The sequence below is a fragment of the Myotis daubentonii genome, chromosome 9 (genome assembly GCF_963259705.1).
Source record: "Myotis daubentonii chromosome 9, mMyoDau2.1, whole genome shotgun sequence".
NCBI classification, from domain to species: Eukaryota; Metazoa; Chordata; class Mammalia; order Chiroptera; family Vespertilionidae; genus Myotis; species Myotis daubentonii.
The window spans coordinates 68,995,646-69,018,859 of record NC_081848.1 but is presented as its reverse complement, the minus strand read 5'-3'; the positions used below and the strand labels follow the sequence as shown (position 1 = coordinate 69,018,859).

The window sequence follows — 23,214 nt, the reverse complement described above, 5'->3', positions numbered from 1 at the left end:
GGGGAAGGAGCTCACTGTCTGGAATAGGGGTCCGTGCCCCAAAGGCCAAGACAGGCCTGCAGAGCTCCTCCTGCTTTCCCCACAGTCTGCCAAGACCCAGTGCCCAATGCCCAGGACCTTCATGGGTCAGAGCACTGGTGTGGAGATGGACAGCACAGCTTATGATGTGTCTGTGAGCCTCCCAGACCCCTCTGCCACCAGTCCTCCAGACAGCGGCCTCTTCCCCAGCAGAACCAGCACTAACAGGAGCCGCTGTCAGTTCTGTCTGCACTTGGGACGACACTGTGAGCAGCAGAAGCTCTTTCATACTTGTGAGGAGTGCAACCTTGTCAGGCTTCTGCTTGAATTTCTCCAGCAGCAAGAAGCTCACTCCTCCACAAAGCAGCCACAATCCCAGAGCTGAGAGGCTTAAAAAGTCTTCTAGAGCCAAACCCCCTCAGAGGCAGCCCTTCACAGGTCAGGTCTCAGCCCTCACTCCTTCTCTCCCAAGCACAGGGTCTCAGTGCAGTCATTGTCTGATACCGTGGTCTGCAGACGCTAGTTCATTCCTCCTAAATGGACTGGACTGTCCACAGCTGGATATAGTGTCCAGGTGTCACCTGGCCAGGGGAGAAGAAAGGGTTCTATGGCCTCTTACTCATTTTTTCATGCTTGCCTTCATTCAACAAATATTTGCTGAGTGACTGCTATGTACCCTGTGCCGTTCTGGAGCCAAGCGACAGAGACAGCAGTGTCACCTGGTGAACAGTGAGGAGGTAGCAAAGAGCTGGGGAGGCCTACCCTAGTCGGGCATAAGGAAGGTCCCCCAGAGAGGTGCTGTGTAGGCTGCAACCTGAAGAAGGGGCAGGCGGCAGGTAGGTGAGGGGAGGGGCCTGGAGGGTGGGGAGCATTATAGGTGGAGGCCCTGGCTGATCTGAAGGGCCTGAGGAAGGAGGAGCACTGGGAAGAATGAAGGATCAGTGCCCCTGGAGGGTAATGAGGGTCACCGCCAGTGACCTCAGGAGCCTGGAGAGGAGAGGGAGGCAGAGGGGAGAACATGTGGAGAAGAATGGGGGACTCTGTTTTAAGGGCAATGGAAAGCCCATGAAGAGTTTTGAACAGCTGTAAAATGGTCAAATTTGTGTCTTAAAAAAGATCTTTCTCACCCCAGTATGGATACTCAATTAGTATATGTGCTGCCAAAGTGAGCACTGGATACTCAATTAGAAGGAGGCAAGAATGATTGCAGGAAACAGGGAGGGAGGTCATCCAGTTGTCCAGGAAAAAGAGGTGGCGGTGGGCGTCAGGCGGTGGCCGTGGAGGCAGGTAGATGGATGCCAGAGAAATGTCAGGGGTGGGACTGACAGGACTGATTGACTGATAGATGTGGGTGGGCAAGACAGGGAGTTTCCAGGACTCCCAGGCTTCTGGCTGAGCAGGGTAATGAGTGGTATTGCTGTTAATAAAAACTGAGATCCAGTTGGCTTTTCTGGCAGCCAGTCTCACTGCTTGCAATCAAGAAAAACCCTTCAGCCCTAGCAGGTTTGGCTCAGTGGATAGAGCATGGGCCTGCGGACCGAAGGGTCCGTGGTTTGATTGCAGGCAGTCAAGGGCACATGCCTGGTTGTAGGCTCAATCCCCAGCGTGGAGAGTGCAGGAGGCAGCCAATCAATGATTCTCTTTCAACATTGATGTTTCTTTCTCCCTCTCTCTTCCTCTCTGAAATCAATCTATATACATAAAAGCCTAATATGCAAATTGTCCCCACAGGAGTTCGACCGGGAGACCGGGAGTTCAATCGCTCGCTATGATGTGCGCTGACCACCAGGGGGTGGGGTGGAATGAAGGAAGGCCCCAGCCAGCAGCTGGGGAAGGGAGGCCGTAGCCAGCAGCCAGAAGGCCCCGATCAGTCCTGATCGCCGGCCAGGCCTAGGGACCCTACCCATGTGCCAATTTTGTGCACTGGGCCTCTAGTAAAAATATAAAAAAGAGAGAAGAAAACCCCTTCATCCCTTTCACACATGCTGCTGGGACCCAGCCACAGGTCCCTCAGAAAGAAACACCCTGCCACTGTCACCTTCCCAGCCTGCTGGTCCCGCCTGACTGCTGTCTAAAGGGCCAAGACCCCTTCCCGCTCAGAGAGACTGCCACCGTTACCCGGTGGGTCTCCTGCCCTCTGCCAGCTGTGCTCTTGTTCCTCCCCAGCTGCCCATCTTAAAAGAGAGTGCTAATGTTGCGGTCGAGAACAGTCCCTGACAGAAGCTTCATGCCAGTTCTGGGCTGGAAGGGCAGGCCCTGTTTGCAGCTTCTAGTCCCGTCTGTGGCTGCGGGAGGAAGATGCTGTGGCAACTGCCTTCGAAGCCCGGGTGGGGCAGGGCTTATCCCGGTGCATGCTGGTTGGCGAGAACGACCCCTTCTGGAGTGAGACCGTGGTGATGGTCGCACACCTTTGTGAATGTACTAAAACACAAGGTATACTTCTAAACGGTGAACCTTGCGGTATTTGAGTTGTATTACAATATAAATAAATGAACCAGCGGATGAAGTAGGAAGTAGTAAACGGAGGTCAGTGCTATAAACAGGAGCCCTGGGTCCAGGTTGATGATAAACCAGAGAAGCCAAGGACCATCTTCAGAGCTCTGCTTTGGCTCCCTCCGCGGTTTTCTGCTGGGGATGTTCCCAGCCTGCGCTCTTCCTTAGGAATTAACTGCAGGCCGTTCGGGTCCTCAGCTGTCCTGGGAGTAGGGCAGGAAGGAAAGGTCGCACGCTCCCTCCTCTGGGACCTTTCTTCTCCGCTGAGCCTGGGAGGGGGAAGCTCTGAGGTGCTGGTGGCTCTTCCTCCCTGAGCATTCTGGGAGAGCTCACCCTTCCTCCGTAGTGTGGGAGTCCCCGCCGACCCGTCCACCCTACCTGCCCTCTCTCTACCTCTCCTGCCTCTCCCTCCACATCCAGTTGGAATTTGGCTTTGTGCCCTCTCTGTTCCTTTTTGCTTGCCTGGGTTATCCACAGGTTATGAGAAATGGGGTGACTGCTTGGCTATGGCTCAGGACTTGTCCCAGAAGCCACTGATGGAGGGACCAGGGTGCCCTCCTGTGGCCAGCAGCAGCATTGCTTCTTCCCACCTCTGGCCTTGCATTTTTCCCAGCTAGAATTTGAATGTTCAACTCTGGTAGTTGGGGCAATTTTTTTCTTCCCGAAGAGATACATGAAAAACAGTTTGGCCTTCACATGTAGGTGAAAAGAAAGAAGACAAATTAGCCGCAGGAACTAAGAAGTAAAGGTTAGTGTTTATACTCCATGTGAAAGAGGCAGTGTGACCCAATGGGAAGTGCGCGGCCTGTGGCGTCGAGCAAACTCACCAACTTCGTGACTTAGCAGGTGAACTTCTCTGAGACTTAGTCTGTTCACTGTAAAGTGGAAATGATGACCACCTACCTCACTGTTGTGGGATAAGATTTAGTGACTACAGTGCCTGCCATGAAGTAAGTGGGATACTGGTTTCTATTGTGATCATTACTACAACTACAGACTAGGTGTAGGAACCATTTTCACTCTTCAGGGAGATCTGAAACCAGAACCATCTGCCTTAAAAGACTCCAGGGGCACCGCTCACATTATCTTCTCTCTAAAGCCCCTTCCCCGAGGTCAGCAGTGCTGGCTCTCTCCGCAGCTGATGCAGATGCCAGTTTGGGGACCCGCTGACAGGTTACGGTTCCATTTCTGGTCAGGGCACAGGCCCAGGTTTCGAGTTCAGTCCCCAGTAGAGGGTGTGCAAGTGGCAGCTGATCAGTGATTCTCTCATTGATGTTTTCATCTCTCTCCCCCTCTCCCTTCCTCTCTGAAATCAATAAAAGTATATTTTAAACAAACAAAAATACACAAGAGATCAAAATAAAACTTTTTTAATGTAAAAATAAAGCCAGAGGGGCCCAGTCAGAAACAGATTGGGGTCCCAGCTCCGTTTCAGTAGATGAGTTTGGCACCCTGCCTGGCACATGGAAGGAGCCCAGCGAGTGCTCATCTCCTGCCTTTCCTGTCCTCTCTCTGCTGGGACCCTGAGCAGAGTATGAATATGGCCTGGGTCTGAGCCCTTCATAGTCACGTGGTTTTTTCCCTGGGAGGGGGGTGTGCAGTGGGAGGAACTACAGAGAGGAAACACCAGGAGGGGGTCCACCTGTGAGAGGACAGCAAACAGGAGCAGTGGCCACCCTGTCAGGAGACAGGTTGTGCTCTGACCCTCTCAAGTGCAGAGTCCCCAGCAGCTCTTGGCCCGCTTCCCTTGTCTGCCCTCCGTGTCCCCGGATGGAGGTTCTGGAGCTCTCCAGCCCTGGGGAGCTTATTAAATCTCAGTGCCACTTGCCAAGACCCCTTTAAACCTCTTGGCTGTTCCTTTTGCCTTTTCCAATCAGCTGTATTTATTCTGACTAAACGGTCCTCACTGCAGGATGAAAGGATTTACTGCTCAAGTATATGAAAAGAAATCTTGGCTGCAGTACAATCGCACCCTCTCCTGGCTGCCCGCCCCCCTTCCCTTCTCAGGCCCCATCCACTAGCTGGTGCCACGGAGACTGAACTGGGAGCCTGCCCTTGGTAGTGTGGTCAGCTTAGTTTGGTGGCAGAGCCCAACTGATGAAGAAGTGAGATGATTGGGAGGAGCCTGTTTTGGGGAGCCCTCTCCCAGCGTCTTGCTACCCCAAGGGAGACTAGAGCCCCAGGAATGGCTCTCTCGCACTCTCTCTCTCTCTCTCTCACACACACACACACACACACACTCACATTTCTCTCTCTTTCCCCCTCAGGATTGTGCTCATGGATGATGCCATGGACTGCTTGATGTCTTTTTCAGATTTCCTCTTGGCCTTCCAGATCCAGTTTTACTACTCAGGTGAGAGTCTCCCAGGACCCCTGTGGCCCCATCAGACCTCCTCCCCCTCTCCCGCCCGGCTGCCCACTCCATGACTCCGCGTGCCCATTTCTGTGCCGCGCTTCCTTCGTGGTATGCTGCACCCGTCACTACGGAATGGCTAATTCTCGTCACGGGGGGTAACAGGAGTCACTATACAAAACCTGCTTTCTCAGCGTCCTCTAGACACAGACACCTCAGTCAGCAGTGCAATGACATTGCTGAAAATGACAATGACAACAACACACACCATAGTGACAATACCTGATAAATTCACTGCTTATAAAAAAAATTCACTGTGCCGGGCATAGCACTAAGGACTTTAACCCTTACAACAGCCCTGAGAGCTAGGTCCTTGAAGAGCCAAGCTCACAGAGGCAAGTAGCCAAAGCTGCAGAGCTACGAAGTGCTGGAGCCCACACTTGGACAGAGGGCTCACTCCCAGCTGGCGCTCTCAGGCACTCGCTGAACCACAGCCATGCAGCGCCACCCTGGGGTCCTGACCCCTATGTGTGGGCACACAGGTTCCCACCCAGCTTTAAGTAAGTGCAAACCAGTCCTGGGCCCCACCTGCTCCCCAGACGCACCAGCTGTGCCCTTAAATCCCTTCTGGAATCAGGTGGAATAAAAATAGACAAACAAATACAAATGCACAGCAGCTCACACACAACATCAAATGGAACGTTGGGTTTAGAAATTGCTGACTATGCCCATAAGCAAACTTATTTAAAACGAGCTCTTCCAGTAAACAGAAGGCTGTCTTTGGAGCCTGGACATGGCCTTCCTGCCAACGGGTGGCCCCAGCCAGCCCTGGCCTCCCTCGGCATCACATTGTCAGGCAGGGCCTGGAGCCTGGGGTCTCCCCACCTGCTCTTCGCAGCTCCAGGCATTTACTCCCCATTTTTCTAAAGCTCTTGGGCCCTGGAGGGGGAAGGAGCAGCCATGTTTGTGAGAGCTTTTCCCCCTTGCCACCTGCCAGGCCCTCTTCTCGCAGCAGCGTGGGCCCAGCATCACGACTGCACAGCGCGTGCGTCAGTCACTGCTCACTGACTATGGCTTGATTACTAAAATTCAAAACCAGTTTCAAATGTTGAAAAAATTCACAGCTTGCAGGCTTTCTCTCCCATGCTGGTATTCCAAGGTGCATTCTTGAGTCACAGAGGCAGGTGGCCTCAGAAGGTGGGGCTTACCAGTGGGAGCATGCACACCTTCACTTTTCACAAAAACATTTACAGCCATTCAATATATGCCAGGCCCAGAGCCAGGTGCCAGGATAGGGGGTTGACAAGGCATGTATGGTGCCTGCCTTTGTTTGAGGAGCTCCCGTGCCAGCAAGGAGACAGAGTCCACAAGCAATTACTCAGAAAACTCATCACTGACAATGCTACGAGGAACACAGGGTGTGTAAGTACGTGATGGGGGAACCTCACCTGGTGCCCAGAAGAGGGGACATTTGAACTGAACACACGAGTGTCACCTCGCCTGAGTGTGGTGGTCACGCCATGCCCTGAGCACTGACACTCACGTGGAGCAAACAGAAGGGGACACAGTGACAGGATGAAGGATGTCCTCCCTGCCTGACCTGTGTCCCCTTCTTCCACGGTACCCAGAATTCCTGGAGAGTGTGGCTGCCATCTACCAGGACCTACTGTTAGGCAAGAACCCCAACACAGTGATTGTGCCAACATCGTCCAGTGGGCAGCACCGCCAGCGGCCCGTCTTGGGTGAGGCCAGCATGCTGGAGGGGGTCGAGGCATCGCTCTTCTACCAGCGCCTGGAGAGCCTGTGTGACCGGCACAAGTACAGGTACAAATGTCCACGTAGACACCCCCACCACCACTGGTGCCAGGGAATGTGGGCCACTGGCCCTGGGACAGACCTCCATCAGGCTGTTCCGTTGGTCCAGGGCTTCTAGGGTCCTGATGGGCACAGTGTAAGTTAGAACAGTGCCATCTGCCCCCCGACCAGGTGCTCTCTTAGGGAGGACTGCTTTCATTTGGGCAAGGCCACCGCAGACGACCAGCCTGGCCCCCTTCTCTTCCTGGGACATAGACTGGCCTTGACGTCTTAGAGAGAAGGGAACACATGCGCTGTGTAACCAATTCACTGTACAGGAAGGGAGGGTAAAGCTGTCCTGTGTGGTTCAGTCCACTGGAGACAGCACAGCCACTTTTGGTTTCTTTCTAGAAGAGGCTGTTGTTACCTATTGCAATGTCTCCATCCCCTTCCCACTCCCCCCACCGCCCCAGTAAAAGCACCAAATGGTGAACATGACCTTCATGTTCACAGTCAAGGCCTTGCTCCCTGCTCCTGGCCATCTGCCAGGCTCCCCCAGGGTCTTAGGGCCCCCAGGACACTCAGGTCCTTCCCAAGCCTGAAGGTGTGGATGAAGAGATGCCACACAGACTGGCTCGTCTTTGAATCCGGCATGTATTCCCTCTTCCAGCTGCCCACCCCCAGCACTTGTCAAAGAGGTCCTAAGCAACGTTCAGAGACTGACCTTCTACGGGTTCCTTGTGGCTCTCTCCAAGCATCGTGGAATCAGCCAAGCCCTCGGTAAGCCAGAGCTGGCTGTGGCCACAGCCTCTTGTGGCCGCACAGTACAAAGCCCCAGAGGAACTGGCCCCCACTGGCCGACTGGTCCCAGGAGGAGGGACATCACCACCTCTGCCTTGACTTCTCAGGGCCAGACTCTGAGGCCCAGGAAGCCAGGATATGCACAACACAAGACTGTGCCCTCCCAGACCTCTCGCACTCCCATGGGGAGGGACGGCCTTCCCTGCCCGCAGCCCTGCCCCAACATGAAGACCCCTCCATGCAGCCCCTCCCCAGAGAACCCCCAGTTCAATTTAGGGAGAGGCCTGGCAGACATAACGCTGTTTACTCAGGAGCACTGGATGATTACATATCAAGGGCAAAGGTGTATCTGGGGAGGCCTTTTCCCAGTTAGGAAAAGAATCTGATTCATCTGAAAAAGAGCAAACGGAGGGGAGGGGCCTGCACTGGCCCAGTCTTTTCTGTCCACCATTTTATTCTCACTGGCTGGCCTTCTCAACACTCACCTCCCCCCTCCCCCCCTACCCTGCTCCTCTCCCACACCCTTTGCCCTCCCAGGTCACCATTCAGCAGAGCTTGAGGGGTTCTTTTTTTTAAATATATTTTTAGTTTTTTAATATATTTTTATTAATTTTTAGAGAGAGGGAGAGATAGAAGCATCAATGATGAGAATCATTGATCAGCTGCCTCCTGCACACCCCCTACTGGGAATCAAGCGCACAACCCTGGCATGTGCCCTGACCAGGAATTGAACCATGACCTCCTGCTTCCTAGGTCGACATTCAACCCCTGAGCCATGCCAGCCGGGCAAGGGGTTTTTATTTGTCTCTCTCTGAGAGGACCCCGGTGTGCTGGGAATCCCCCATTCCTGAGTCCCAAAGAGACACTCCACTCCGAATTCCCCTTCCTTCTGCCAGTTGAGGGGACAGGGTCAAGGGAAGGAAATTTAACATCCGTTAAATGCCAGCCACAGTAGGCCAATACTGGGCTAGATGCTTTAGATCTTATACAATCTAGATCCTGCTAGGGTGCTCTGTAGATACTGACTGAGGGCCCACTCAGCCATGATGCCACCTGACAGCCATTATTCTGAGTCAGTGCTTGGGGCATGCACAGGTCTGGGGACACCTCAGCCCAGTGAGGTTGGTGGCCAAGGCCACCAGCTGGAAGTGACTGGTGGGGGTTTGCTTAGGCCTCTTTCACACTCCTGGGTAACAGACCATCCTCCCAGACCCTCCACCAGTAACAGCCACTAGGAAGGAAAAGGAAAAGCTAAGGAGCATCTGCATCACAGCTTGGACCAACCACATGCCCTCGCTATTTCTAGGGCCTTTAAAAAGGACAGTCATTCAGTCAACCACTTCCACGGAGCACTAATGCTGGTGGAGTGGGAGATGGGAAGAAGCATGTAGTCTCTGCCCTCACCTGCTTCTCCCGGGCATGAGAGCAATCTGGAGTTCCGGCTGCACCCAGGGCTCAGCCCGTTTGTTCCCTTGGTCGTCAAGGCACCCACCACACCACAAAATGAGAGAGGGCTCCGGGGGACATAGTTTGAAAACCACTTAGAGCAAAAGGGACCAGGAGGCATCATTTGAAAAGGCTTTGGAGAAGATGGGAATTGAACTGGAGCCAGGTAGGTAATTTTAAGATTGAGGCTTTCTACAGACCAGCATTGTTAATTGCCAGGTCTGGGTTCTACCAATGAGCTCTTTTCCCTAAACAATTTGCTGGTGAGAGTCCTTTTATCTGCAAACTTTAGCTCCACCTTCCTTCCCAGCTCTGGGGAGCATCCAAGACTCTCTTCTCACCTTTCCCCAAGGTCAAAGAATTATTTCCCCTGGTTTATAGCTGAGGAAACCAGCTGAGAGCAATGGGTGACAGCAGAGATGGGACAGCTCTCCAGCTGGCTCCGGCCATGCCAGTTTGGTCTGCTCCTGGCCCGTGGGAACCCCCCTGGAGGAGCTGAGGCAACCTTTTTTACCAGTCTTCAAAGTGGGGTCACCCTGATTTGGGGGCACAAATCTAATTTCTGGTCTTTGTGGTTAGCCTGAGCCATATCCTGTATCCCTGGCTTTTTAGCCAAATACTGGGGGGCCTCGAAGGCCAGCTCACAACCCACCATCTCGTCTTGGAAGGGGATCACTATTTGTGCAGTGACCTGAGGTTTGGGGATGTCTCCTTAGCTGTAGTCACTGCCCCGGGGGGTGGGGGGCAGGCACCAGGGCTATTAAACATTATAAACATTAAATTTATCCATCGGTACCCAAGATTCCCTGCCCTGATAGCAGTCCTCTTAAACTTCTCTGTAAAGCTCTTTCCCAGATCGTAGATCAGCAGATATGAAGGTGGGGGCACCGTGGCATCTGACAGGAGTCTGATTGAGTTTTATGACCCCCTCTCCCCCCATTATTTCCTAGGAGCTTTGCCTGACAAAGGGGACCTGATGCATGACCCAGCCATGGATGAGGAACTGGACCGGCTGTAAGTGTCAGGTGGGAAGGTGCTGCCCCCTTGTGGGGGCAAACCTCAATCGGACATGGCAGTGCCCCATCGTGGGTCATAGTGCTCGTCTATAACATCCCCATCAGTCAGGGAAGAGCTTAGGGGCCAACAGAGGCCTGAGGTATCTATCGTCCCCTTGAATCCCTTGGGAATACAGCCCCTGGTTTCATCCAAATGCAAGTGTGTGGAGGTCCTGGTCTCTGGACAGAAGGCACCTTGCTGCCCTCTGGGCTTCTTTCCTTCTTCAGGCTGGCCCAGATCCCAGACCTGGTCAACTCAGTCAGTGCCAGTCCAGAGGCCAGCTGCCTGCCTTCCCGGACCCCTCACCGGGCTGGCTTTTCCTGGAGACCCCTCCATCACGCCCGCAAAGTGGATGCAGAGAGCGATGGCTCCACTGAAGAGACAGACGAATCCGAGATTTAAGGAGTCTGAAGGGTCCTGCCTACAACACCCTGTACCCAACTCCTACTCCCACCCAACTCCTCCTGTCCATGTGCCATGCTGCCCTCTGCTGGCGGAAAGGCCAAATAACAGCCCCAGTCCAAGACCTGCCAGGGGTTCTGATATCAGCCAACCCAAGCAGTGATTCAAGAAAGTTAGCTTACTCTCCCTGTCCCAGGCGCCAAGCTAATGGCAGATTGAACTGAGGTCACCAGGAAGGGACTTGGCCCCAGAGAAGGTTCATCTCACAGCAACTCCAGGAGAGAAGACCATGAATAGCCACAGGGCCTTGCATGGTCAGGGGTGGCACCGGTGATGCCAGTATGGGAGGACAGGATCACAGTGGCCTTCTACTGGAGAAAGAGCCACTAGCATGATGGGACGAAGGGTGGGCAAGACCATTTCACTTTCAAGCCTCCTGTGTCAATTAGCTAAACATGAAATGAATAAAGTCCCTTGTGTCTGCTAAGTGGTGAGTCTAAACTCACTAGACTGAAGGAGGGGGGTGAAGGAAAGGGGTGATTTTGGAGTTTTGGTGCCAGCATCTCAGCTTTTCCAGGAGGTGGCGGCCAGAGGACCACTCAGCCTGGAGAACTCCCTCAGATAATGAACAGAGGGGCTTACCTCTTGCACATGACAGCCTTTCAAAGGAAAGGTTCTCCTAGCCGGAATGGGTCTCCAGGGAACATGCTCTGAGGGTTCAAGGCCAGGTTCCCATAATGTTAAAGGCCCTGACCACCAAGGGTCAGCACTGCAGAGCCTTCTAGCCAGAGTTTCATTCAACATTTGCCAAGCACCTACTCAGGGTTAGGGCAGTGGGGATGCAGCTGTGGACACAGGCCTGAGGAGTACAATCCTCCAGCCAAGGCCGAAGGAGGGCAGGGGTCCTCCAGAAAGCAAAACCCACCCAGGGAACCAGGCAGAGCAGGATGCCTCCTCTGAACCAAAGCCAAAGGTTCCACGACTGAGCGCACACATTTTCCCGGCACATGCTGTAACCTCCCTGGAGTTAACAGGAGCTGGCCCCTAAAGCCCGGTAGGGCCAAGACTGGAGGATCCAGAGCTACTGAAGCTCTAGGACCCTGAGAGCTCTCCAGGCCCACAACCATATCCGGCCTCCAACTAGTTAAAAGCAGCTGGAAAGTCCTGTATGCATGGGAATCACCTGGGGAGTTTGTTTACAATGCAATTACTCAACTCCAGCTTGGGTGGGGCACAAGTCTGTGATTATGAACACTCCAGACCATTCCAAAGCTGAAAGTCCCGGATCCATGGTTTGGAAGTCACTGGCTTAGTAGAGATCCCATTGCTCCCTCCACCCATCCTTTCTAACAATCCATCTTCCAGACCAGTGGTTTAACTACTCTGCAGACCCCTAAGATGGTAGAGATGTTCTGAGAGCCCCTATAGGGGAAGAGGGTTACTAAGCCAGGGGTTTATACACACACATCCTTTCTTCCTAGATTTAAAAGGATTCCATTAAGGTTTGTATATTTTATTAAACTCCACTGAGAAACACCTCATCAAGCCTACTGTTGGGATGAGGTACAAGGCTGCTGAGGTTGCTCGCCTGCCCCCAGCCCCGGGGCCAACTAACACCAGCTCTTTCCTCCGCGTGCAACAGGGTGGTGAGGTCGAGGCTGCACCGGACCTCGAGGCAGCACAGGGCCGAGAAGCCAGGGGACTTTGGCTTTCAGAGAAGAGACAAGCTGGAGGCCCTGGAGAAAGTGCCCTCAGCTTCGGCACGGACGGCCTACCCATATCGGTGGGAGCCCAGACAGTGAGGCGAGGGGCCTGCACTGGGCAGGGGGCAGGATCCAGCGAGGACACCACTTCACTCAGACCAACAGGCCCAGGGCCCTGCTGGGGCTTTATTTGACACCACTATGTTTCAATACAAACAGTCCAGAAAGAAACTCCAGTCCCTTTGGGGGAGAGGGTGGTGGGAAGTGGTCTGTGTTGCTTGGGAGCCTTACCCTCAACCCACAGAGGGTGCAGTGGGCCTACACTGCCAGCATGGCAAGGGAAGATGGCACCAAGAATGATACAGTGCATGGCCCAGTGACCAGGGGGGCGAGGCTTGCAGCTCTGTAGACACCTCGTGCTCTCACTGGTGGGGTGCTGTCCAGGCCCCCCTAAGCCCAGGATGATGTAGAGGAAGAAAGCTGAGCCCCAGCAGCCTGCTTCCATCTCCACGTCCTCTGCATCCAAAGCAGGACACCACAGTGCAGATGAGACTCGCCATGGCCACCAAGCGGGGAAAAGAACAGAGTCTCGAGGGGACGGGTCCTGTAGTCCACGTGGACAATAAAGGACTCCAACACACCCAGGAAAAGTAACCTTCCCAATGACCACTATAGAAAGGGGTGGTGGGACAGATCATCACTCTGGCCTCCAGTCTGATCCCAAATGACACCTTTAGGTACCAGGTCAAGTTTCTAGCCCTTAGTAAGGCCCAGACGAAGGTCCTTCGTCTCCCTTGCCCTCTCCTGGGGCCCAGAAGAGGCCAATGCAGCAGCAACAGCAGCAGCAAGTCCAGAGCCTCCGTCCTCTGGGGGCTGGTCTCTAGCAGAATGCTTCCTAGACGTCCCCGCCGGTTCCAGAGGTCAGGGACCAAACCCCCAGACAACCTGGAAGGATCCTAGAGCCAGCCAAAAAGCCTTAAACTTCTCCCTTTCCCTATCAGAAGGGCTGGGCCCAGAATAAGCCACCCTGAGGAGATGCCCTCCCTCCCTCCCAGCATGGCAGGACAAGTGAGCAGCAGCTTTGGGAGCAGGACTGAAGGACAATAATCTAGCACACAGGAGAGGGTGTGAGGGAGAAGGAAGGGGCTCCATCTATAGGCAGAGGCCAAGGGCTGGTTCTGCCCATCCCCTCACCAGAGGTCCTCAAAGGCCACCCCACTCATACCACACATAAAGTAACAATTCCTCCCCAACCACAAGGCAAGCAGCCCTGGCCTGGTAATCATGAGGTTTTTGCTGCTGTCACCACCATATGCCTGCGCCATGGAGCTTGGGTCAGTAGGAACCATAGCGATCCTGGAAATGGGGGAAGAAAAAACTAAGTCAGCACCTCCAACCCAGCACGCACACCCTCCCGCAGCACACCGGACAGGACTGGGACTGGGGGTGTGGGGGAAACGGGCACCAATCTCACCACGGCAGAGATTGTTTTATTTTTTGTGACTCGGGAAAGGGGTTGTGGCCAGATCCCAAGGGGGAACCCTGCCCAATCTCACAGAAGCTGAGAAAGGAAAAAGTAGTGCAGGTGATAAGACGGGGGGGGGGGGGGGGGAATCAGTGCAGCTGCCCTCCAGGAAAAGGAAAAGCTCTCCCTCAGGCTGAGGGGCTACCCGGCGGCAGTGTCTGGATGTGGTGAAGGCCAGCCTCCAGCACTACTCTTCAGGCCTCTCCCACTCCCACGCAAGGAGCCCCCCTCACCTGCAAAGAATTCATCACACCGTTGGCCAGCACTGCCATCTTCCCGGCCACAGACTTGACACCCTGCTTAAACTGGGCAATGTCGGCTGTGGGGAGCACATTCCCCAGAGATACGTTGCCTGTAAAAGCAAGGAAAGGGGTGACCCCAAGGCCTGCAGGAAGCCCTTCCCCCTCTACTCACAGGCCTCACTTGGTACCCACACCTCTGGTCCCTACCTGTTCCATGAGCTCCATCCATGTCCCCAAAGAGGTCTGAAGAGCTGATGGCACTACTGCCTGAGAGCTGCTGTAGCCGAGACCTGGCTTCATACTGTGGTGAAGAAAAGGCTGGGGATCTTTTTGCCGACGTCCCAAGAACTCATACAGGCCAGCCACCCTAGTGCTAAAGCCCAAACTAGTGACAGTGACAGTGCTTCTACCCGCTGCCTCTAGCCTCAGGGTCGACAACTCTACTCACCTCAGTATCCACCTCCCGCCCAAAGAACATGTCAGAGGAGATGGCTTTGGCTCCTGCGAATTTCTGACGTGCTTCACTGGACTCGAGGCCTGAGCTCCGGCTCTCCACTTCCTTCCGGTTTGTGACTCTGAGAGAGGATGTGGAACACCATCTCTGAACCTTCCCATTACTGTCAGGGGATGGTGTTACTATCCTATTGTGATCAGAGGCAAATCTGGGGGTGCTTACCAAGGCCCTATCTGACTGGCTCTGGAACTGAGGGGCCCTCTCCCCTGGATAAGGCCCCTCCCTTCTCCACATGGAGGCCAAGGCAGAGAGCTGCTCTTACCTCCACTAGGTGGCGTGCAAGTGTGGTTTGGAGGGGACAAGGCTTCTGCCCAACCACGACAGCTTCGTCAAGGTCTGGGGTGTCTTAATGTCACTACTGCCACTCTCCTCCTAGGTACAACTGCCCGACACTGGTGACCATGTTTCGGTTGGCCTGGATTTATACGTACTCTCCTGGCATAACTATTAACAGCACCCCCCCTTGCTCTCAAAAAGCATCCCAGTGTGGATGACAAGGTGTATGGTCACTCCTACTCAGCACTGACGTGCACAGATGCTGGATAGGTGTTTCAAGTTTCATTACATTTAATCCTTTCCGTGGCCCTGTGAAGTCATTACTTATGTCCCCGTTTTACAAAGAGATGATTTGCAGATAATTTATTAATTAAACATACTGCCCAGATTAAGATGGAATAAACTGTTAAGAAAATAAAATAAGCCCTGACCAGTTTGGCTCAGTGGATGGAGCGTTGGCCTGTGGACTCAAGGGTCCCAGGTTCGATTCCAGTCAGGGGCATGTGCCTTGGTTGCGGGCACATCCCCAGTGGGAAGTGTGCAGGAGGCAGCTGATTGATGTTTCTCTCTCATCGATGTTTCTCTCTATCCCTCTCCCTTACTGTCTGTAAAAAAATCAATAAAATATATATATTTTTAAAAAGAAAATAAAATAAGATGGGGCCAAAGACACATAACCCTTGGGAGGTAAGGATTGAAGCATAAAATCAGAGACCCCTCCTGCCAAAGAAATGGATCTTGAACAAGAGGCTGCTCGACCTTCTGTGACGATAAGCACAGCTCAAACCAAAGCCAGATTCCTGCACTGTCTGACCCGGAGCCACTAGCCACATGTGACCATTTAAACTTAAATGTAAAATGTAGCTCCTTAGTGACACTAGCCACATTTTAAGGGCTCAGTAGCCACATACCTAGTGGCTACATCGCACAGTCCAGGTACAGAACTCTTCCATCATGGAAAGTTCTACTGGACAGTGCTGCCCTAGACCACTCACCTTTCTGAAATAGGCCGGATGCTTGAGATGGTCACTTCTGGCTCCTTCTCCTCCATCTTGTCCATACCCCAGGTGGCATCTGTATCCCAGCGGGAAGCAAAACTTTCCCCCAAGGAAAAGGGGTTGTCCTTGTACCTAGGGAGACAGTGGAATGACTCAGAGAACCTGATGAGGAATATAATGGCCAAGTTTTCACCCCAACAAGTCTTACTTTGGAGGTCCAGAGGCGAAAGTACCAACATCATCAAATAAGTCCAACTGTGAGCGGGAGGATTTTGCACTCACTGGAGTTTCCTGCTCAATCACCTGCATCTCAGACAGCACCGAGTGGGAGACGGAGCTGCGGAGAAAGCAGAGCCGGGCGTGAGAGCGGTGGTGAACACTCGTGTCACCACCCAAGAAGGGACCCAGCTGCTGGCATAAGCGTGGGTTCTCCTTCACACCCAGAGCCTTCTCCCACTACCTGTGCACAGAACTGTGCTCAACGGGAGAGCACACCCTCAACTTTCTACACCTGCTATGTTTTTTCAGAGTAAGTGTTCCCTGCCAAACAACTAATAATGTGCACCAAGTGACAGTACCAACAGACTTGCTGAACTATGAGCCACATCCTTCACCCAGATGGACACAAGCAAACAAAAAAGAAGAAAAATGCCCCAGAACCAGGGAAATGAGCCTAATGGGATCAAAGGATGAGTTCTTAATTATCTCACCTGTTTTTTAAGAGGAGGAGAGCACTAACAAGTACAGAGTCTAAGACCTGGGTCTGCTGTCCAGTTTCCAGTGATTAGAGGCAGAGCTGGGCAGGCAGTACCAAGTCTTGATGCCTCACTTTTTTACTGTGCTCTGCTCCGCACAGGCTCTTTAGGGATTAATTTCATTGAAATAGATTCACACAGAAATATCAATTAGGAGTGAATATTTTGCAATAGGGCTTTAAATAGGGTGGGCTGGCTTTAAAGATTCTCTTGCACTACAAAGAGGAAAAAAAACTGAAAAATTGTTCATATCCTTTAACCCAGTAATTCTTATGACCAAAACAGGGCAGGGGAGGAGACCTAAAGTTCTTCTCAGGATTATAATTTTGTTTCCCTGATTAGCTGTGTTACACTAGTAGCACACAGACTGAAAGGGAATAAATAACTGGAATCCAACCAGCACGGAACCCGACCAGCACATGTTCTGACAAATCATCTTCTTCCAGAGAAGTAGAGCATGATGGCCAAATATACTGAATTTGGAATCATACAGTTCTATGTCCAAAACCTATTGGTGTCAATTACTAGATCTGTGGGCTTCAGGCAAGTTGCTTAAATGCTCCGAGTGCCAATTTTCTCATCTGTGAAAAGGGGTCACAATACCTTGTGCACAGGACTGCTATGTTTAAGTCCATACGGTCGATGGCGGAGCTCACGCCCCCTCAAGGAGCAGCCACCACTCAGCACAAGCTGACGGTAGCCAGGATTGCTGGCCCCAGCGCTGTCAGACTTTCCGATTTTAAAAGATAAAAAACCTAGTACTACTGAAACCTCCAGATATTAACTCTTAGTGGAGAGCAAACATAATGCATACCAAAATTGGTTTGCAGCCCTTGTTTTTAAGAAACCACAGCAACACAACATCCCGAAACAGAAAGCTTACTGTCCAACCCGAGGACATCTGAGTGTCTGGGGTTATTTCCAGGTGTTGGTATCTGGCAGCACCACTGGCCTAGTGGGCAAGGGTCAGGGCTGCTAAAAGCCCTGCAGTTCTCAGAGTTCTTGAAAAATACAGAACTGCCCCCCACCCCCCTAAAGTGCCATCAGCACTCCCATTAAGAAACACGGAAAAAAAGAAACAAAACAAAAAAAACACCACTGTCCCAGTCTCTTGAATCTATTGAAAGAGCACCTGATCCAGAGTTTCATTCATTCGACAAATAGTGAGCATATACCTACTGTCCCGAGCACTGTACTAGGTGCCTTAAGATAATAAACAGAACCATCCACTCAGCCTCGAAGGAAGACTAAGCCTAGAACCCAAACTGCGGGGAAGAACCTGCAGTGGTTCCCGGGAGAACAATGGAATTTCTATGCCGCACCCCAGAGCCGAGTCTCACCTTCGGGACACCAAGCCCATGCCCAACCTCTCTGCCTGCTCTCGCTTCTTCCCTTCCAGATTCTGTAGCTGCTTCTCCTCCTTCTTGCGGTCAATCTGGAGCTCCTGGTAGGCCAGACGCATGGAGGCAACCCTTGGAGGAAATAAACGTGTCAGAGGCCAGCACCCATCCTGACCTGTCCCACCTGCCCACCCAACCCGACAGGAACCAGGGCCCCTCTGGCAAACACTCACACGGACTCCTCGGCCTGCTTCTTGGCATCAGCCACCTGCTGCTCACGGAGCTTCTCTGCCACCTGGGCCTGCCGCTCAATCTCGCTGAAGCTCTGGCTGCTCACCTTCTGGGCCCCGAGGCCTTTCTTGGCACCCAGCTGGGAAGAGAATCATGTGATGGGGGCCTTGCCAACCACAATGTCCCCTGCTCCCTCCCAGGCACTCTAGCACACCCACACGGTTCCTTTTTAAAGTCCAGGGTAAAAAATAGGAGTCCAGTCAGCATGGTCGAGAGGGAGAACAGGGGCTCTGCTAGAGCTGGGCCTGAGGTGACTCACACAGTCCCAGCAGAGGCCTCAGGGCCCGATGTCTACCAGACCAGCATGTCCCAAGCACACTGTGTGCACAATCTCGGACTCCTCCAGGAGCCCCTTGAAGATAGGCATCTTCACAGCCCTTGCACAGATAAGGTTCTGAGAAGTTGAGGACCTTTGCCAAAGTCACATAGCCAGTGACTGGCAGGCTGACTCTGGCTCCTGACCACTCTCCCATACTGCCTCTCCCCACCTACCCCTTTCTTAGTGGCTGCTGGCTTCTTCTTGCCAATGAGGGAGGTTTTCATTTCTGCATGAGAAACAAGGTGAGGCATGAGTGAAGACAAAGGGAGGTCAGAGGCAGCAGCTCAGTCCACACCATGCAGTTTCCTGGCAAGAGCTTCTAAAAAGAATAGCTTCAGGCAGGGAAGGCAAAGCTGCCACCATCAGTTCCAATTAATGGTGTCAGGATAGTCTAAGCCTAAGACAGACAAGATTAAGGGATTCCCAGCAGATTGAGACAAGAACTAGACCTGAAGCAGCAGAGACAAAGTCCCTGAACAAATATGAGGACCACTAGGCGGGGGCAGATGCCAAACATCAGCCTCAGTTCCTGAAGCGGGGAGCTGCGTGCAAGGGGCTAGGCTCCCCACGTGGCTGTTGGTTACCTCTGGCAGGAAGGGCCCCTTTGGGTGACAGATACATGGACTCTGGAGAGAAACAGACTGTGGCTAACAAGGGGCCCACCCAGGGCCTCCATGTAGTTCCCAAGCCCAGAGCCTCTACAGAGCCTTGCTTTAGACCAAGCCATGCCAGCCTTCTCATGTGACCAGTCTGACAGCCTCCTGCTGGCTTCCTGCCCCAACCCCCAAAGGTCAACAGAACAAACCGAGGTCAGCAAATGGACTGTTCACCTGAGCCAGAAGGACACTAAAGAGTAGCAAAGACCTGAAAGGCCTCCCTGGCTAAGAAAGGACAATGTCACCTCCAGCCTTGAGCAGCTCAGAGCTGTCCCCCAATCCCATGAAATGGACCAGAAGGCCAACCCTGCCTCAGACCTCGGGTTAGATGTCCAGTCTCACGCTGGCCTTTCCACACTTTGGCTAGAGCCAGCCCCACACCAGGAGGCCAACCCAGGCCTTACACACCAACCCACCCAGGTTCATCAATTCAAAGGCCTGGCTCTCAAGCCCTTGCAGTTGATGTTGAAGCCATGAATTCAATACCAGTCCCAGTCCAGAGAGGTAAGATGCTCAGTGTCCTGGGGCCTCAGTCCATATGACTAGGCAGCAGCAGATCTGAAAAGACCCTCTCCCAGTTACCCCACCCCACCAGCTGTCATACTGACCCAGAGTTTTGGGTGAGGTGCCAAGCAGGTCCGTGTTGGGGCCATGCTCCGGCTCTGTGGATGCAATGGTGGGAGTTAGGTATAAGGCTCAAAGCTTCCTGTGACTTCCCTTTAGGGAGATGAGGGGACAAGAGTAGGAGGCACTGGCTTTCCTCAGCTGAGGCCACCAAAAGATAAAGGAATGCCCGTTACTCTCTCCAAGGGATTAAAACGCATCCCAGCCCACCCAGAGATATAGGACACTCCCTACTCCTATTCCCTTGACCAGATGTCTCAACTCAGAGGCCTTTGCCAGAACCAGGGCTCCTGGTTGGACTCTGGGCTGAACTCACGTGCCAATCCACTGCTTTCTGTAGACGGGGCTGGCTGCTCAGGCTCTGCGGGGTCGGTAGCTGGTACATCCCAGGCAGGGGGCTGAAAAGGAAGCCAGATCACAGACACCTCAATGAGCTTGCAGGGAGCACAAAGAACCTACAAGTATCTTCTGGATACCAGGCCCTACTCCAAGCCCATGAGGAAAGGAGACTGACAGGTAGTGAGTACAATTATAGTTGCTATTCACTATGGAAGAAAGAAGTAGGAAACTAGCAGCCACTTCCACCCCTCCACTATTTACTCAGACCCATACCCCTAACTTAATAACAACTAACAACTAGTAGGCACTTACCATGTGCCAGGCACAAGTCTAACAGCTTTTCACACACAAAAACTTTAATTATCATAACAAACCCTGTAAAGCAGATACATCTCTACTGCAAAGACTGGGTTTTGACAGGATAAGTGACTCAGCCACATCCTGGAAATGCCAAGTAGAGGAGCTGGGATTCAAACTGACAGAGTCTCACATCAGCCCCAGCGCCAGGGGAGGGGGAACCTCCGCCCAGGGTGGGCTTCCGAGGAGGTTCCTTTCACTGTCCCGGCCACAAGTGCCTCTCTGACAGGGGAAGAGTCCAGGAAAAGCTGCTGGAGGCTCCCCACACCTCTAGAGCCTTCAAGATGCTCCTCCTCCTCCCTAGCACCCGTCCACAGACAGGGGTCCGTTCCTAAGGAGGGCCACACTGCACACCTACTCCGGGAGGAGGAGGCACCTGGGCCTGTCTGAGGTATCACACCAAGGCGAATGGGATCCATGCCCAGGATCACAGACGGCCTTGGCCAGTTAACCACCTGTCAGCAGCAATCACGGGAAACAGTCCTTGTGGGTACTCACTTGAGTGTGCTCCATGAAGAAATCAGAATCCTTCCTCTCCGGAGAGTGACTGGGGGGAGCACCACTCATGTTGTCTATCCAAAGCTGGAAAGGACAAGGCTCGCTTCAAACAGGGCTCTGAATATCCCTCCTCATCACACCCCCCAGCCCGGGACCAGGCACTCACGTCGGTGCCATGCCTGGCCAGGGCTGCACTTCCCAGCTGCCGGATCTTTTCCCGGTACATCCGGGCAGCTCGGCTATCATACTTGGTGTTGGCATCACTGGCTGTGCATCCATGTTGGCGGAAGAAAGCTGTCTGGAGAATAAAGAGAGGAGAGCTGCTACAGGTGATTCTCCCCAGAGCAGAGTAAAAGGCAGCCCCTTCTAACAGCCCAGTTACAGGAGATGTTATCCTGTATAAACAATGGAGGTAAAGCTCTTCACGGAGGTAAGGATTCTCGGGAATCCCCGCGGAAAACAGCCTCCCGTCCGGGGATGACGGACCGAGGCCCAGCCCTCACTCAACCGCGCCTGAGGACCGCATGCCGTCCCCGCTGTGCCCACCCTCCACCCACCCAGGCCGAGACCCAGATGGCTGGAGGCCCCAACCCCCTCGGCCTTCCCCCGGGAACCTCTGTCCGCTTTAGTTTCCATCTGAAGCCCCTCTGAGAGGATCAGTGACCCATTTCCACGCCTGGAGAGCCATGGACAGCGCTGCCATGGCCCAAAGAATCCTCTGAACAGAGAAACCAGGGGGCCTCCTCCGGGGTCACGGTCAGGTTAGTCCCGGGCGGGAGAACGAGGGCAGAGAGGATGGCGGGGAGGGGCTTTACCGCATTGGCATTCCCGCCGACCTGCATGCACCTCAGCTGGAACCAGCTCCAGTTGGAATCCAACTCTGTGGACCTGTGTGCAAGGCTGCGTGTCACCAGCAGACCCGGCCCGCCTGTGGTCTCGGGCGGCAGCACCGCCCCCCGCCCCCACCCCGCCACCCCATGTCCTCCCCTGCTCCCTGCCCACGAAAGCTCTGCTCCTCAGCCTCAGGGTCAAACGGGCGCTAATTATTTTCCGGATCAGGGGGCGGTTGAATTCGCAGGCCCTAAGCTTGGACCTGGCTTTCTACTTGAGGACAGCCGGTCTCACTTCAGACGTACTCGACCAACACGTCAGCAACGACAAGGGCAGTGCAGCTAATTTTTCTCCAAACCGAACGTCCGGAGAGTCCAGTTTGGCCGCCAGGAAAGAAGGGAGTTTGACCCAGACGCGGAAACGCACCGTCTATGGGGTCAGGGGTCTACGCAGGCGATGCCCTCCCGTGGGAGGCTACCGGACCCCGGCCGGGAGGTTTCCGAACACCGACTTCAGGACCGTCCAGGTCGCCACTCTGCCCTGCTGAGCGCAAAGCCCTGGCCGGGTAGAAACACAGCCGCCATAAGGAGACCCCACCTGATGAAGCTGAGATGGACACCCAGGGAGCGGTGCACCCCGGAGCAGTCAATGCACAAGAAAACACCGTACGTGATGCTGGCCCAACTCGGATTCTTGGCGCCACAGTCGAAGCAGGCCTGGATGGAGGAGGCGATGAGCGAATGATCAGGGACCCCGAGCGGAGGCCGGGCACTGACACCCAGGAAAACTGCCCACGTCCGCCCCCTCTCCTTCCCTCGGGCCCCGGGGGAGCCGGGAGAGTTCCTCTCGGCCGGCGCTAGACCCCGCGCGCCTCCCGCTCAGGCACCTTGTTGGTCGGAATTGCGCGAAGCCTCTTAAAAAGGGTTTGGATCTCGGTCTTGCTCGGCTCGGACGCCATTTTCTCTCCTTCCCAGACACCAGCGCGACTGACGGGCCCCGTCGCGGGCCAATCCGCGGCCGCGAAGGCGGGGCACGAGGTCGGCCTCCGCGGCGCGAGGTGCCGTCGAGGGGTGGGGCGATTCGTCCTGAGTTGGACCAATGAGCGCCGGCGGGACCGACGCAGACGTCAGAGCCCCGCCTCCTCAAACCACGCCGCATCCACGCTGCGCCCGCCGGGGCCAATCCGCAGCCAGGGCGGTGCGACGGCGCCCTGCTGGGCCGGCCGGCGGGGCGGGGCGGGGCGGGGCGGGGCGGGGCGGGGCGGGGCGGGGCGGGGCGGGGCGGGGCGGGGAGGGGAGGGGAGGGGAGAGGCGGGTCGGGGCGCTCCCCTCCCCTCGGAAGGTGGAGTCGCCTCCCAGCGGGCGTGAGCTGCGAGTCGGGGGATCCGGGCCGTAGCTGGGGCCGGTTCCGGCGGGTGAGTAATGATTAACAGTCCTACCAAGCGCTCAAGGTACCACAAGCCCGAAAGGGAAGACAGACTGGCTGGGCCGCCCCCACCAAGCTCAGAAGTCGGCACCCCGCCTCGAGCTTTGGCTGCCTCACGCCAACCAAGCCTGATGCTAGCCTCTTCCACCCAAGGTTAG

At 54.2% G+C, this 23,214-nt stretch overlaps 2 protein-coding genes across 9 annotated transcripts in view; one reads left to right on the top strand and one right to left on the bottom strand.

Moving 5' to 3' along the window:
* Window positions 1-12,165, top strand: part of CSTPP1 (centriolar satellite-associated tubulin polyglutamylase complex regulator 1) — a 156,960-nt gene extending 144,795 nt beyond the window's left edge. For 4 of the 5 annotated variants that reach the window (XM_059709464.1, XM_059709462.1, XM_059709465.1 and 1 more), the window contains 5 exons: window positions 4,779-4,864; window positions 6,493-6,688; window positions 7,329-7,438; window positions 9,856-9,919; window positions 10,189-10,850. In XM_059709464.1, coding sequence (XP_059565447.1) covers window positions 4,779-4,864; window positions 6,493-6,688; window positions 7,329-7,438; window positions 9,856-9,919; window positions 10,189-10,363 — 631 coding nt within the window. In that variant the 3' untranslated portion in view covers window positions 10,364-10,850. Of the gene's footprint in view, window positions 1-4,778; window positions 4,865-6,492; window positions 6,689-7,328; window positions 7,439-9,855; window positions 9,920-10,188; window positions 10,851-12,005 lie in introns of those variants that run through there. The other variant, XM_059709463.1, reaches the window with a different exon arrangement.
* A 49-nt stretch (window positions 12,166-12,214) lies between these two features.
* Window positions 12,215-22,670, bottom strand: ARFGAP2 (ADP ribosylation factor GTPase activating protein 2). 4 transcript variants are annotated; one of them, XM_059709450.1, is made up of 17 exons: window positions 22,518-22,670; window positions 22,229-22,347; window positions 21,616-21,688; window positions 20,967-21,098; window positions 20,801-20,884; window positions 19,923-20,004; window positions 19,591-19,644; window positions 18,911-18,952; window positions 18,500-18,552; window positions 17,950-18,086; window positions 17,717-17,848; window positions 15,830-15,958; window positions 15,619-15,753; window positions 14,282-14,408; window positions 14,041-14,134; window positions 13,825-13,943; window positions 12,215-13,422 (listed from the first exon to the last, which is right to left on the bottom strand). In XM_059709450.1, exons 1-17 carry the CDS (start codon window positions 22,587-22,589, stop codon window positions 13,402-13,404), a joined length of 1,605 nt encoding a protein of 534 aa, XP_059565433.1. In that variant the 5' UTR covers window positions 22,590-22,670; the 3' UTR covers window positions 12,215-13,401. The 4 variants fall into 4 exon arrangements, with proteins under 4 accessions (XP_059565433.1, XP_059565437.1, XP_059565434.1 ...); XM_059709454.1 differs by lacking the exon at window positions 17,717-17,848; XM_059709451.1 differs by lacking the exon at window positions 18,911-18,952.
* Window positions 22,671-23,214: the final 544 nt, after the last annotated feature.

Excerpts from the sequence above, each read along its gene's own strand:
- ARFGAP2 (XM_059709450.1), bottom strand. The coding sequence starts at position 22,589 with ATGGCGTCCGAGCCGAGCAAGACCGAGATCCAAACCCTTTTTAAGAGG. Across the intron at positions 15,959-17,716 it reads ATGGGCTTGGTGTCCCGAAG|CTCCGTCTCCCACTCGGTGC; the intron begins GTGAGACTCGGC and ends CTTTCTCCGCAG. Across the intron at positions 14,409-15,618 it reads ATCCGGCCTATTTCAGAAAG|AGTCACAAACCGGAAGGAAG; the intron begins GTGAGTGGTCTA and ends ATCCTCTCTCAG.